The sequence below is a fragment of the Pteropus vampyrus genome, unplaced genomic scaffold (genome assembly GCF_000151845.1).
Source record: "Pteropus vampyrus isolate Shadow unplaced genomic scaffold, Pvam_2.0 Scaffold528, whole genome shotgun sequence".
Classification (NCBI taxonomy): Eukaryota; Metazoa; Chordata; class Mammalia; order Chiroptera; family Pteropodidae; genus Pteropus; species Pteropus vampyrus.
The window spans coordinates 1,383,386-1,398,068 of record NW_011889309.1 but is presented as its reverse complement, the minus strand read 5'-3'; the positions used below and the strand labels follow the sequence as shown (position 1 = coordinate 1,398,068).

General features: G+C 36.4%; 1 protein-coding gene across 3 annotated transcripts in view; it reads left to right on the top strand.

Moving 5' to 3' along the window:
- The window catches only part of SORL1 (sortilin related receptor 1), a 153,128-nt gene that overhangs the window by 56,389 nt on the left and 82,056 nt on the right, over positions 1-14,683 (top strand). For all 3 annotated transcript variants that reach the window (XM_011383581.2, XM_011383582.2, XM_011383583.2), the window contains exons 10-12: positions 1,165-1,282; positions 1,496-1,569; positions 9,150-9,238. In XM_011383581.2, the coding sequence (XP_011381883.1) occupies positions 1,165-1,282; positions 1,496-1,569; positions 9,150-9,238 (281 nt within the window). The remainder of the gene's footprint in view (positions 1-1,164; positions 1,283-1,495; positions 1,570-9,149; positions 9,239-14,683) is intronic.

The window sequence follows — 14,683 nt, the reverse complement described above, 5'->3', positions numbered from 1 at the left end:
AAGAGTCAGGATATAAGTAATAGTAACCAATACCTAGGTGTTTCTCATTTACTCATTAGTGTCTTCTAGATCTCAGGAGCTCTGCATGAGCCTGGTGTGGATGGGGGCAGGGCATTTTTTCAGCTTGCAGTGGGGGTCCAAGCCTTGGTTAAATAGAATTAAAGGTATTGTTAAAATTTAGCTTCTTACTTCACTGACTGATTGGTTTATTTATGAACTGTACAACAGTTAATCAGCTTTTAGTTTCTACTTCTGATTTTAGGCGGTGAAAGAAAAGAAGGTTAAAAAGGTTGTCATGTATTTCTTTGAGACCCAGCCTAATTTGCTCTAGTTTTCATTTGCCAAAGTGTGATATTAGCAAGGTGGGTATTTGTTAGAGATCCTTTGTTATAAAATTAGGTCTATCTGGCACACATGCCACAGTTTTTACCTGTGCCAGAAGCACACACAGAATTATCCTACCCAGAACACATTTTATAATCACTTTCTGGCCAAGAGAATCAGGCAAGACTATATAGCAAAAGGCCTTGTCCGCAGAACTATTAAAATCTGAACATAAGTGTTGGAGGCCGGTTTGAATAACTCAAAGTCTTGCAGTAAAAACCTGTAGACTTTGTACCATGTACAAATGCAGACTTCTCAAAAAAATTTAATGTGAATTATTTGGTGTTTATATCTCATATGTTGTATATCTGGGAGCTTATTAGTGAGACGTTATGACTTCTGATTCTTGGTTTTTCATCTGACCGAATTGCTTAAATCATATTCTAAATGCATCTCAACTGACTTAGAAAATAAGTACCATGAAGTCATTTCATTTCTTTTTAGTTGCAAGTCACATGAGAGAATCTCTAGGTAATATGGAAAGAGCGATAGCTTTCCCATTCAATTGAGTTGACACTGATTTCTAATTGCTATTTCTCTAAGATTCTCAGGAGGAATTTTTATTAGCATTCTCTTTTCTTCAATGAGAGCATTTATGTGGTTCAGATGATCATGTCCATCTGGGGAAGTGTGAGGACAGCTGGGCTATGACTCTGATTTCCTTAGGGCCAGGTCTTCCTTGGTGTCTAGCTGCAATGTCTGTACACAGTTCTCAGTGTTTAGAGGGTGATCTAGGCATCACATCATTTGCTGACAGTGCCTGGAACTTGTGTTTTGTAGCTCTCCAAGGGCTGTTCCCTCCACCTGGCCCAGCGGCTCAGTCAGCTCCTCAACCTCCAGCTCCGGAGGATGCCCATTCTATCGAAGGAGTCGGCTCCTGGTCTCATCATTGCTACCGGTAAATTTGCTTTGCCTCTTCTCACTTACTGGTTAAGCCATTTGGTTATGTGCAGACAAATGCACAGTGACTACTGACATCTGCTACAGTAACTGCTGTCCGTGGTTTTGAGACATTCTTAGTTGCTAAGTCCTTCTCAGAATTTCTAGTTGGGCAAGGCAATTACCTGATATATTCTTGAAATCAAAAATAATTATTATTCTTGCATTTTAGGTTCAGTGGGAAAGAACTTAGCAAGCAAGATGAACGTGTACATCTCGAGCAGTGCCGGAGCCCGGTGGCGAGAGGTCAGTCCCCCGCCCCCAGTTCTTGTTTGTAGGGGAATGTAGACTGAGCATGGACATTTTAGGGACACATACGGCCCATGGTGGAGGCCACCGATGCCAAATATGACTATAAAATAAAGAGAGGTACCAGCGTCACATGTGAGGGTCAGCTGCTCTGATCTGTATTCATACTTTGTAATGTGAGCTTGTGATTTTGCCAAAAATGCTACTTTGAATCAAAAACCTTTTTAAAAAAGACCTTTAAATTTTTTTTTTTTTTGACTAAATGTTCTAAGATTATAAGTTCCATGAGGACAAGGCAATGTCTGTTTTACTTATTCTTTACCCCTAGGACCTAGCAGTGTTTGGCATGGGGTGGATGCTCAGTAAATATATGCCGACTCTATTAGCAAATTACAATGTAGTTGTAGTGGTTTCAGGTCTGACCCTGGTTATTTATTTATTTTTGTATATTATTGAAGTTAAAGTCAAGCCTCTTCTCACTGGATTGTGATGGACTTTCATCTCATTCTGTGCCATGAAAGAAGACATTTTTTGCATTAGGGTTGTGTAACTAATTTGGATCCTTAGACATTGATTATACCAATTTTGAAGGTAGAGCTAGTTTTCCAGTCCTGGAATGCTAATGCAGCATTGGACATTAGGAAATTCCCAAACTTGTAAAAAAAAAGTTTTCCACCAAGCCCCTCATGACTTATTAAGGCTAAAGGAAGTGAATCTGGTCTCATTCTGTAGGGGCTGCTTTCAGAGGCTCTCCATTGCATGTGCAGGGTTCCACCAGGAGAACTCAATAGAAGGCTTTGACAAGAGCACCTCCTACAGGCTAAGTGTGATGTCAGGAGGTATATGGAGTTCTTGGAAGAGTAGCATATAGTTCCCATCCTCTTGGTGCTTCTTATTGGGAATGCAATGTATATACTTTCATGTTTAAATATGTAATATGTAAAGCAGTAATAAAACCCAACCTTTGTGTGGCTTTTTGGAGTTACAGAGTCCTGTCACATATCCTATCTCATTTACGTAGGGCTTATCTTTCTACCTGAGAGAGATCTGGGACTCTGACACTGTCTGCTTGCGTGCGTGTGTGCGCATGCGCATGTGTGTGTGTGTGTGTAAATAAAGGACCGACAATATATGTACTTATTTAGATGAAAGAGATCATTAAGGCAAGAGTAGTCAAAAAGTGAGAACAGTTTGGAATTTCGGGGGTATCTTTGTCCTGCTCCCATGGGAAACATTAAGCAACTGCTTTCTTCTTCCTTGGAACTGGACATTCCTTTTGAAATTGGATGTTGTCTCCTCTGTGGATAGCCTTGTGGTTTGTTTGTACTTTCTGATGTTAGTACGATCAGGGATTTGAACATCTGCAAGTAATTTCCTTCTGGAAATCAGTGTCAGTAGAAAGCAGTGTCTTGTTCCTCCTCCAGTGAAGTGGTACCCTCTGGCTGATGCTGGAGCAGCTGTCAGTGTCTCCCTCCAGGAATGCTTAGTGCCTGCCAGGAGGCAGCCATCACATAAGGGACCTTATTTTTGGAAATAGCAGAGAACTAACCTAGGAGATGTAAAGATTGAGGGTATCTGTGTGACCAGGCATCTGAGTCCCCATTGGCAGCCTTTACTTTATTTTTATTTTTGTTTGTTTGTTTGTTTGTTTGTTTGTAGCCTTTACTTTAGAGGGAGAGTCTGGGATGTGTGAAAGGAATAGGTGTTTGCAGGGGGACAACGAAATAAGATGCAGTGGACAGAGTGCTGCCTAGAAAACTGATGACTATAATTCTTGTTACCTTTCTGTTACTAATTGGTTGTGCAAATTCTTCAATCCTCAGAGTTCCCTTTTTATGCTTTTTTTAAAAATCAATTTTATTAAAGGGTATGGAATCACAGTAAACTACACATATTTGAAATTTACAGTTTGATCAGAATCGATCACCATGACTACACCATCAGTACACCACAAAAACAACAGACGTTTCCATCACCTTCCAAATGATCGTTGTGCCCCTTTGTAAATCATTCTTCTCTTTACCTTTGGTTCTGTCAGATTATTAGTATTTCCTAGAATTCTATATAAATGGACTCATACAATATGCAGTCTTTTTGCCTGGTTTCTGTCAATCATGATGATTTTTAGGTTCATCCATGTTGTTTAATGGTTCTTTCTTATTTATTCCACATATTCATCTGTTGATTGACTATTCTAAGTCCTTTGTATTTCCAAATACATTTTAGAATTTATACAAAACTTGCTGGTATTTTGATTTGGATTGCATTGAATTTATAGATCAATTTGGAGAAAATTGATATCTTAACACTACTGAGTCTTTTGATCCATGAATATAGTATATTTCTCCACTTCTTTTAAAATTTCTTTTAACAATATTTATAGTTTTCAACAAGGAGAGCTTATATAGCTTTTGTTAACTTTATTCCCCTGTTATTTTTATTTTTAGATATTGCTGTAATTGGGATTTTATTTTAAGGTCATTTACCAATTTTGCTATAATATTTAAGGCTACAATTGAATTTTATATATTAACCTTGTATTCTGCAAACTTGCTAAAATAATTCATTAGTATTATTATTTCGTAGATCCCGTAAAAGCAACTATATCATCTGCAAATAGAGACAATTTTATTCTTTCGTGCTCTTTATATCTCTTATTTCTGTCTTCTTTCCTTCTCCTCATTAATATGTAATAATATGGGTAATATGTAATATGATGTACTATATTGAAGAAAAAGTATTTATCTTCACTTTCAGAAAACTTCTGACATCAAATGTGTAGACATTTTCCCCTCACATTAAGCAATTCTTCAACTCTATGGACATCAACTGGATGTCCTACAATTCAGTCATTACACTAAATAGCTTGAGTTAGCATAGACCCCACAGATTAAGGGCTCAGTTTCAAGAGTGCCCTTACCCCTTCACCTTCAGATTCAAATTGCAAGTTCTAGGTTGTCACCTGTACTTCTTACTGACTGGCTATAAATCAAAAGTTTCCATGATCCCCTCTTCAGGCTCAATAATTTGCTAGAACAGCTAATAGAACTCAGGAAAACATTTACTTATAATTACAGGTTTATTATAAAGGGTATTATAAAGAATACAGATGAACAGCTAGATGAAGAGGTACATAGGGCAAGGTCCAGAGGGTCCTGAGCAAAGGAGCTTCTGTCTCCGTGGAGTTGGAATGTGTCATCCTCCCAACATGAGGATGTACTCCCAACTCAGAAATTATCCAAACCCTGTAGTTTAGGATTTTTTTTTTTAAGTGGAGGTCTCATCACATAGGCATGATTGATTGTTAACTCCATTTCCTGCCCTTTCCCCTCCCCAGAGCATGGGCAGTGGGGCTGAAAGTTTCAGGCTTCTAATCATGGTTAGTTTTTCTGATGACCAGCCTCCATACTCCCCAGGAGCCCAATAAGAATCACCTTATTAGAATAAAAGACTCTCTTATCACCCAGGAAATTCCAGGGGATATCGGACTGTTCACCTCCATCACTCAGGAAATTATAGGGATTTTTGGAGCTCTACATCAGGAGCTGGGGTCGAAGACCAGTTAAGACAACAAAAGATGCTCCTGTTGCTCTTATCACTTAGGAAATTACATTAGGTTTAGGAGCTCTGACCAGTAACCAGGGATGAAGACCAAAATATATATTTCTTCTTATATCACAATATCACATAAGTAATATGTTATATTAATTAATTCTTGGGCATTAAACTGACCTTGACTTACTGGGATAAAACCTACTTAATTATACCAAGTTTTGGTGTTAAGGTTAGGCTGGTGTCATAAAACAAGAAAACAAGTTGAGTAGTGAGCTCTCCTCTTCTGTTTTCTGGCAAAGTTTGTGTAAGAATGGTGTTATTTATTTATTTTTTTCTCGATGAATAATTCATCAGTGATGAAACTATCTGGACCTGGAGTTTTCTTCTTGAGAATGTTTTTATTAGAAATTTAATTTCTCTAGCATAGAGAAAATTTAGATTTTCTACTACTAGTGTTAATTTTGGTGAGTTGTATATTTTAAGAAACTTGTCCTTTCATCTAAATTATTGAATTTGTTGGATTAAAGTTACTCAAGATATTTTCTTCTTTTTTTTTTTTTAATGAGGATCTGTGTTGATAACCTGTTTCATTTTGGTATTGATGATTTGTGTTTTTTTCTCTATTTTTCTTGATAAGTTAGTGGTTCGTCAATATTATTGATATTTTCAAAGACCGTGCTTTTGATTTTAATTTTCTCTATTGTCTGTTTTCTACTTTATTGATTTCTGCTCTTCAGGGTTTTCTTTCTTTTATTTTTACCTATTTACTTTGGATTTATTTTGCTTTTCTTTTTGTAACTTCTTATGATATAACTTTAGGTCATTGATTTTAGATCTTTTCTAATATACACATTTTAAAGCTGTAAGTTTTCCTCCAAATGCTGCTTTAGCTACATGCCACAAATTTATTTATGTTATATTATTGTTGTTATTCAGCTCAGAATATTCTTCATGTCTTCTTTTAAAATTGGGATACAATTCACCATTTAAAAGTGTACAATTCAGTAATTTTTATGTGTTGTACAATTGTTGCCACTCTCTAATTCCCGACCATTTTTATCATTTTATAATGTCCCTTTGCTTTTTGTCTTTGACTGGTAAATTATTTAGAAAAGGACTGTTTAGTTTTCAGATATTTGAAATTTTCATAGATATCTTATTATTGATTTCTAATTTAATTTCCTTGTAGTCAGAATATACTTTGTGTGATCTCGATCCCTTTAAATTTATTGGGGCTTGCTTTGTGATCCAATATGTGGTCTATCTTGGTGAATTTATTATATGCATTAGAAAGGAATGTGTACTCTGCAATTTGGATGTAGTGTTCCAAAGATGTTATTTATATGGATTGGTTGATATTCTGTTGCTCAGATCTTCTGTGATCTCATTTCCTTTTTTTGACTACTTCTATAAATTGCTGAAAGAGGAGTGGTGAAATCTCCAACTACGATTGTGGAATTGTCTATTTTTTCTATAAATCCTGTCAATTTTTGTATTATGAGGTTCTGTTATTAAGTACATGCATATTTATAATTATTGTCTCTTCTGATTGTCCCTTTTATCATTATGAAATATTCTTCTTTATCTATGGGAATATTCTTTTTCTTGAGGTCTCTTTTATCTGATTCTGAAATAGTTACTCCAACCTTTTTATGTTTACTGTTTAGATAATACATCTTTTACCATCCATTTACTTTGTACTGTGTCTTCATAGTTGAAGTATTTCTTATAGGCAGCATACAATAGGGTCTGATTTTTTAATTCATTTTCTCAAGCTCTTATTTTTTAACTGAAACATTTAGATCATTAATATTTAATGTAATTATTCTTATGATTGGATTTAGGTCTAATATTTTATTTGTTTTTTATTTACACATATTCAATCTTTCGGCCTTTTTCGAATATTGCACTTAATATAACACTTAACATAATGTTTTGAAACTTTACAACCATATAGCCCCTTTTCTCTTCCTCCAACCATTTTGTTATTGTTGTTCTATGTGTGATCTCAATCCCTTTTGTTATTGTTGTTCTATGTGTGATCTCGATCCCTTCAACATACATTGAAAAGACCGCAAGATGGCATTTTTGTTTTCACTTTAAATCGTATTAATTTTAAACAACTTAGGAGGAAAAAAGCAGTATTATATGTTTACCCAGGTTTATTTACCATTTCTCTTGATCTTCTTTCATTCTTGAAGATTCCTGTTTTCCTCTGATGAGTTTCTCTACACTCTGAAGAAATTCCTTTAGCATTTCTTACAGAGCAGATCTATATGCTATGCATTCTCTTGGTTTTCCTTCATTTGAGAATCTCTTTATTTCACCTTCATTCCTGGAAGATATGTTTGTTGGATATAGAATTCTGGGTTGATAGTAATATTCCTTTGGTACTTTAAAGATGTGCTGCTATTTTCTTGCTTCCCTGGTTTCTGACGAGAAATCTATAGTCATTTCACTTATCACTTTCCTATATTTAATGTGTCAATTTTCTCTAGTTGCTTCAAGATTTTTTCCCCTTATCTTTGGTTTTCAGTAGTTTTGTTATGTTGTCTCTAGGTGTGGTTTTCTTTGTGTTCATCCTTTTTGGGGACACTGATCTTGAATGTATAAATTTATGTTTTTCACTCAGTTTGGGAAATTTTCAGCTGTTATTCAGATATTTTTTTTCTGCTCCATTCCCTTTCTTCTGTTCACTTTGAACTCCAATTACATGTTAGACCTTCTGTTATTGTCCCACAGGTTCTTGGTGCTTTTTATTTAATTTTTTTTCTATTACTGTTCTTTATCTTAAAGCTCGCTAATTCCTTTATTTCTATTTTATTGAATACATTAGTGAATTTCTTAGTTCAAATATATTTTTAAGTTCAAAATTTTTTTCTTTTAAATATTTTCTATTTCTCTGGAGAAAATTCCTACCTTTCATTTATTTCAAATGTATTTTCTTTTACCTCATGGAACACAGTTATGATAACTATTTTGAAGTCTTTGGTAATTTCAACATTTGCATCATCTTGAGAGTGGCACCTAATGTCTTTTCCCTTGAAAACTGGATGCATTCTACAGATAGATTTGTATATTTAGTAATTTTAGATTGTTTCATGGACAATGAATGAAATGCATGAAATGAAATCTTCTGGAATATGTGGATATTTTTGTTTTAGCATGTAATAATAACCTGTTTAGACTCATACCATAAGTTCTGTCTTGAATTCTGTGGGTGATAGATGAAATCTCATTTCAGTTTGCTAAGCCTTTGCTATGCTGGCTTGTGTCTGTTCCACACATGTGTAGTCTAGGGGGCTGAGACTTACATGAGTTCATACACAGAACTAAAGGATTTACTTCTTCAGCACTCTTGTAGGATTCTACTCACATTCTCCCTGGCCTGTAGGGAGGGGCTTCTTTTCTCGGTTCCTTAGGCAGAAACAGTTTGTGTCGAAGTTTTACCTGACTGGCTGAGACTGAGGTAATCCATAACTGGCGCTTTCCCTTGAGGCAAAGCCATACCAGGAAACTCCAGCTGTGTGGCTTCTCTAGGTTTCAGATCCCCTCCACAGGCTGCTTGATTTTGTTTACTTTTCTGCATCCTCAGGTAGCTATCTTTTGTATTTTGTCCAAAGATTTTAGTTGTAATCAGCAGGAAAGATAGGCTTATACCATCATAGAAGAACTGGAACTCTGGTTGATTAATTTTTAATCACTTATTGATGAGAGTCAGGGATTTGGGTTTGACTCCTGTCTTTATAGTTTGCCACTTTAATAGCAACTCTAGTTTCTTCATTTGAGAAAAAAAAATTTGTTTGTGAGAACTTGCTCTTCCCATCCCCAGGGCTGTGCAGAGCAGATGAGATAATGGATGTGTATATGTTCTGGAAACTGAAAAGTTGTACTAAAGTGGTCTATATGGCTGCTGTGTGCATGTGTGCATGCGTGCGTGCACCTATGTGTGGGCATGTGTGCATGGTTTCTGTCCAGTCACATCCACAGCAGTGGCATCAGCATTGACTTTTCCCCTTTAGGCACTTCCTGGACCTCACTACTATACTTGGGGAGACCATGGCGGCATCATCATGGCTATCTCCCAGGGCATGGAAACCAATGAGTTAAAGTAAGTATCTCTGATGAAGCTTTTTTTTTTTTTTTTAACATCACACTGTTCTCCCAGAAATTTAAGTCTGATTATACCCGGATTATCTCTCTCCAGCGCTGGGCTGTTGACAGCACAATTTGTGTTGTCAATAAATCACTTAAACTTTGCTTATCGATAGAATTGGAATAATAATCTGCCTTTCCTATCTCAAAGAGGTGACATGAGGAATAAATAAAATGATTTTATTGATTTGAAACAGTACAACTCTGTATAAATATCGAATAATTCTGACTAAAAAATTAACTAGAGACTCTTTAAATTGTCTTTCATTGTTTTGCGTGTGACACAGAGATTTATTCATAGAAAGGATAATAATAAATAACAATAAATAATACATGAGTAATAATTTCAGAATACATATAACTTGATAGCTGACTGACTTTTATGATATATTTAATTTTGGAGATTCTTGCAGATAAATATGGAAGGGATATTTGGGGTTAACCACTTCATTTTACAGATGAGAAAACTGAGGCTCAGCAAGGTAAAATAACTTGCCCAATGTCTCTCCATTTGTCTCTAAATTATGTTCTGTACTCTTTGCAATATATTGCTCTGAAAAGCAACAATGTTGGTAGTTTGTAACCTCTGCCTCCTGAATTCTGATTTTATCTGAACTAGTCCTTTGATTACTTTTGTCTGTCAGGACAAAAGTTAATTTTGTTAATGTTAGGTCAGGGCAAACTGGCACCTTACTTCTTCCTGTTTTGAACTGAAACCACAAGATGAATTACTAAAGGAGATGGAGAGGGCTTCTCTAATCATCTTTAGTGCAGAGAAGAAAGCCTTTTTCTTTGCTCCTTTTAGAAACGGGGCCAGCATCAAGAGAGAGGTGGGTGGTTTGAAAAAGAGATCTTAGCAGATGGTTTCCCCTGTGGTTAATTTGACATGTGCTGAGCAGTCTGGCCTCCAAGAAGCAGAGAAAAGCAAAGTACTGGTGCTTGGCATTCCACCTGGTTGTTTCTCGTCTGTGTGGCACTGGTCAGCTGCTTCCTTTAGAGCCAAGAGTCAGAAGAAGCTCTGTTTCTAAGTAACACTCTGTATCCACATTCAGATTAGTGTGTGCTCAGGCGAAGACTGTCACAAAGCACAGATCTTTTCACATTTATACCGTCATTTATTTATCCATCAATTTATTAATTTTCATTTTACACATTTAGCAAGCACTAATTCTGGGAGGTACAGTGTATTTAACAATAAATAGGATGTTTTCCCCCACTCTGAAGGAGTCTATCCTCTAGAAGTAAGATAATACAAGTAAACAATGTGATATTTGGGACACTACTATAAGAAATATTGTAGGGGGCATAGTTTAACTTCCTAGGATTACATTTCATTCTTTGCATGGCAGTCACTAATAGAGTCGGTTCCTGATTTTCCTCATTTAATTTTCTACACATTACATTTGCATTCCAAGCCGGCTTCTGTGAAGTAGTTAGCATCATTCTAGTTCTCTTACACCATCTGTCGGTTCATATGTGCTCAGGAAGCACAGCATCATTGCTGCAATAGCTGGTACAAAACATGATCAGGAAAATAAACCTGCTGCCAGAAAATCACAATGCCCTCCCCAGACATTTAAAAATGACTTGATGTTGTAAACTCTGAGGATTATGGACACTACAGCATTCCTCTATTTGTATAGGTTATTTGGAGGTGTTTGTATGTACGGTTCAAATGAAATATTTGTAAATATGAAAATATGTACAGGCCTCCTATTGGTAGGTGTACATGTCCAAAATATCAGCCTGAGCTTGGCAAAAATATGTAACCACCTGGTATTTACTCGTAGGTTTTTCACAGAGTTTTTTAGCTTCTCTTGCTGCTCTGATTTTGACCTGTCACTGCGTGCTGCTGTCGGCTTCATCAGAAGAAAAGCAGGAAATAATGTGGTAGTTCGTTCAGATCCTTAAACCACAATGGCAGTCAACTGTTATACCCATGCATGAGTGAAGGCTGCTTTGGACCAAGTTGGATTTCTGTTGCTTGTCTAGGGCTTTAGGCCCCTTCTGTGTCTGCCACATCCCCCACATCACTCTCTCCTTCAGGTCTTAAAGCATTTATTGGCTATCTCATTAATTTGGCATTGATCACATACTGACTCCTTTTGTTAGTTACCTTTTCATTATATGCCTGCATTCCACAATTCATTAGCAAGGTCTTTGTAGAGAAATGTTTCTATTTTATAGGGGCTAGGAGACACTTAGTAAATATTTGATTGTTCAATAAATAGGTCATGTACACTTGGTCTTCCAAGATTGCTTATTTACTAATTCATGAAACTGGAAAAGATGCGATAATGTGGCAGTTGTACAGTCCTGATGGGGGAGAGGGCCTCCCATTATGCTCTGTGGAAATGACAGTACCTGGAGTTCAAATTTGAGTGCGAGGCCCTGGTTTTCTGCAACCTGGTGGTGCCCAGAGGCACCAGAGATAACTCAATCCACCTTCCTTAGTTTTTACATGAGGAAATACTATGACTGTCACTAATTAGGGCCCAAGCTGGAACTGGATTGCATTTCTGTTAGATGTAGTTTCAGGTCAATTACACAAACATTTGTTGAACATCTATAATGAACCAGATGTTGTAGATACTGGTGATACTAAGGTGAGTGAGGCATCTTTTGGGAGCTGACCAGGCCTACTGTGACTCTATTTTGTTTCTGAGACAGCTGGAGAGAGAGGCTGGGGGAAGGGATTGTTTTGAAAGGGAGCTTTCCAACCCAAAGCTTACCCAACCTTGAGGAAGCAGAGTAACATCAATAACTAATAAAGCTATTTAGTGAGGATAGAGGTGGAACATTACTTAAAGTAAGGTTTTGGGTTTTTTTTTCCTGTTCTTTTTAAATTATTTATGTCTTTTTCTCCCTGATTAGTACAGATAACTAAGAATTGACTGTTATTCCTTTCAGCTTCTGCCTTGATTCTCCACTGAGGCTGTTACCTTTATTAGTTCATTGAAATTGAGAGCAAGAAGTGGAACACTTTGTTTCTCTCATGTGTCTACATATTTGAAATGAGTAAATAAGAATATGTCCTGGGGATTCACTTACTCATTCATTTAGCATACTGTCACCATGGACCTGCTCAGAGGAGGCAGGATTTTCTTGTTTGTGTTCAGCTTTCTGCTCAGAAGGGGCTGTTGTGTTTTTGCACATTGACCAAAAAAGACCCAAACACAAGTTTGTTGGCTTGATCATGAAGGATGAGATCATTTTCCATTGCTTCTCAGCAGTTTTCCTGTTAGCATAACGATATTATTGGTAGTTACTAATAATGCTTTGTACTTGTCCCAAAGCATCTTTCCTCAGAGGGGATTTCCGGGTTCCTAGGACTTCCTTCTAGGAGTCCTGAAAAGCTGCTGGAAAGATTACACCTAGCAGAGCAGCTGTCTTTTCTGGACCTGAGTTCTGGAAGCAGCTCCACAGTTCCAGAGCATGGGAGGCAGCAGTTAACCTATTCACTGGATTGCAGCACCTAATGCTAGTAGTAAATAAACACTTAGTAAGAGAGTTCCAGAGAGAGCTGCCCTCTTTCACGTCGTTCTAACTCCATGTGATTTCTTCCACCCTATGAGTTATAGAGGGGCAGATGTTCTTATCACCTTTTAACTGTTTTTGGTATTTATTATCTGTACAAGTAGCCTTGTGCCCTTTGCAAATTCGGTAGATTTACGTTCCTGATTTTTATTATCCAGCTCATTGACAAATGGGTCCAGCTCTGTGAGAACTAGATGTCTTATTTTGGGTTGAGATCAAACCATTTATCAGCACTTTGGGATTTGTTTGTTTCACTGGGAGTGATTTTTTTCTGTGTGGTCCACAAAAATTCTTATGAAGAAAAGAATATTCTGTATTGTTACCCTACTTTAAAAATGGTACTAAGACTTTTGCTCATCTCACTGATACAAGAAGGAGATTGAATGAGTTAACTTATCCCCATATCTGCCTCAAAATTAACTTAAACCAAAAGCATATCAGCCAGATGAGAATTTCTCCTCTTCGAAGATCTGTAGAAGAGATCACTTATTCCCTACTGACATTTTTTATGTTGCCTCATAACATCACCACTTGGTTTAATGCATAGCCTTCTTTCAGAAGTATCAATTTTAGTAATCACAATATGGGAGGAAGATTTTGGATTGAATGATGCCATGATAAGATTTATGTCAAATATTAAGATCCTGAGTGAGTATATGAAAATCTCAAAAACATGGGGAAATTGAAAGAAAAATAAGTTTTTAAAAAAATATATAATTAGGATTTCAGGGAGTTTTAATAACTCTGTGATCCTAATGAAATTTCTAATCGAGTGGTTTCTCATGTGGAGAATCTCACCAGCCTACTGGGTGAAGGAGCAAATATTAGGCACATTTTCTCCTTCTCCTCCTCCTCTTCAATACAAAAGATAATTTAAAATCAGTACAGTTAAATTCAGTGCTGCTTCTTTTTTCAAGGGCTTGTTTTTTTTGTTCTGATAGAATTGTTGGCCTTACAGACTTTTCTCGGGACATACTTTTCATCTAACTTTTTAATTTTTAAGACCACAGGAGAAATTGGAAGAATTATATAGAACTTTTATATAATCTTCACGTAGAATTATTAGTTGTTAATATTTTGCCCATCTGCTTAACTTCTATTACCCATGTATTATCTATCCTGTTTGTCTCTCTGCCTGCTTGCCTATCTGTCAATCTATCATCTGTCTCTCTACCTACCTAGCTACCTACCTATCAATACTTATATCTCCAATAAATAAGGGTATTTTTACACAATCAGGATTATCACATCTAAGGAAATTAACATGAACTAAATATTACTTATAGACTACATTTATCTTTTCTCAATTCCATATTCTTATAGCTACTCTTTTTTCTAATCCAGGACTCAGTCAAGCTTTACACATTGCATTTGGTAGTTACAATTCTTTAGTCTCTTAATCTGTAACAAGCCTTCTGCCTTTTTTGTTTGTTTTCATAATCTTGTTTTTTTGTTTGTTTGTTTGTTTGTTTTTTGAAGACTCCAGACCAGTTGTCTTGTAGAATGTCTTACATTCTGGATTTGTTCAATTGTATAGAATAGTATACAGATGATGTGTTATCCTCATTGCTTTATTGGAAGCACATAGTGTCAGGTTGTCCCACTATTTGTGATGCCAATTTTGGTGAAGGTTGTGATTCTTACATGGTCTGCTGTAAAAATGACATTTCCCCCTTAATCTGGGTTATCTTTAGATCATGTGACCACCCTGGTCCCCAGTGCTTCTCACCCAGTGATTTAGCATCTAGTGATGATCTTGTCTGAGTCAATTATTATAGTGAGGGTTACAGAACAGTCAGTTTTATCATTCTGTCATAGTTTTCAACATTTATTAGGTAGCATTGAATATAAGAAGAAAGTCTCT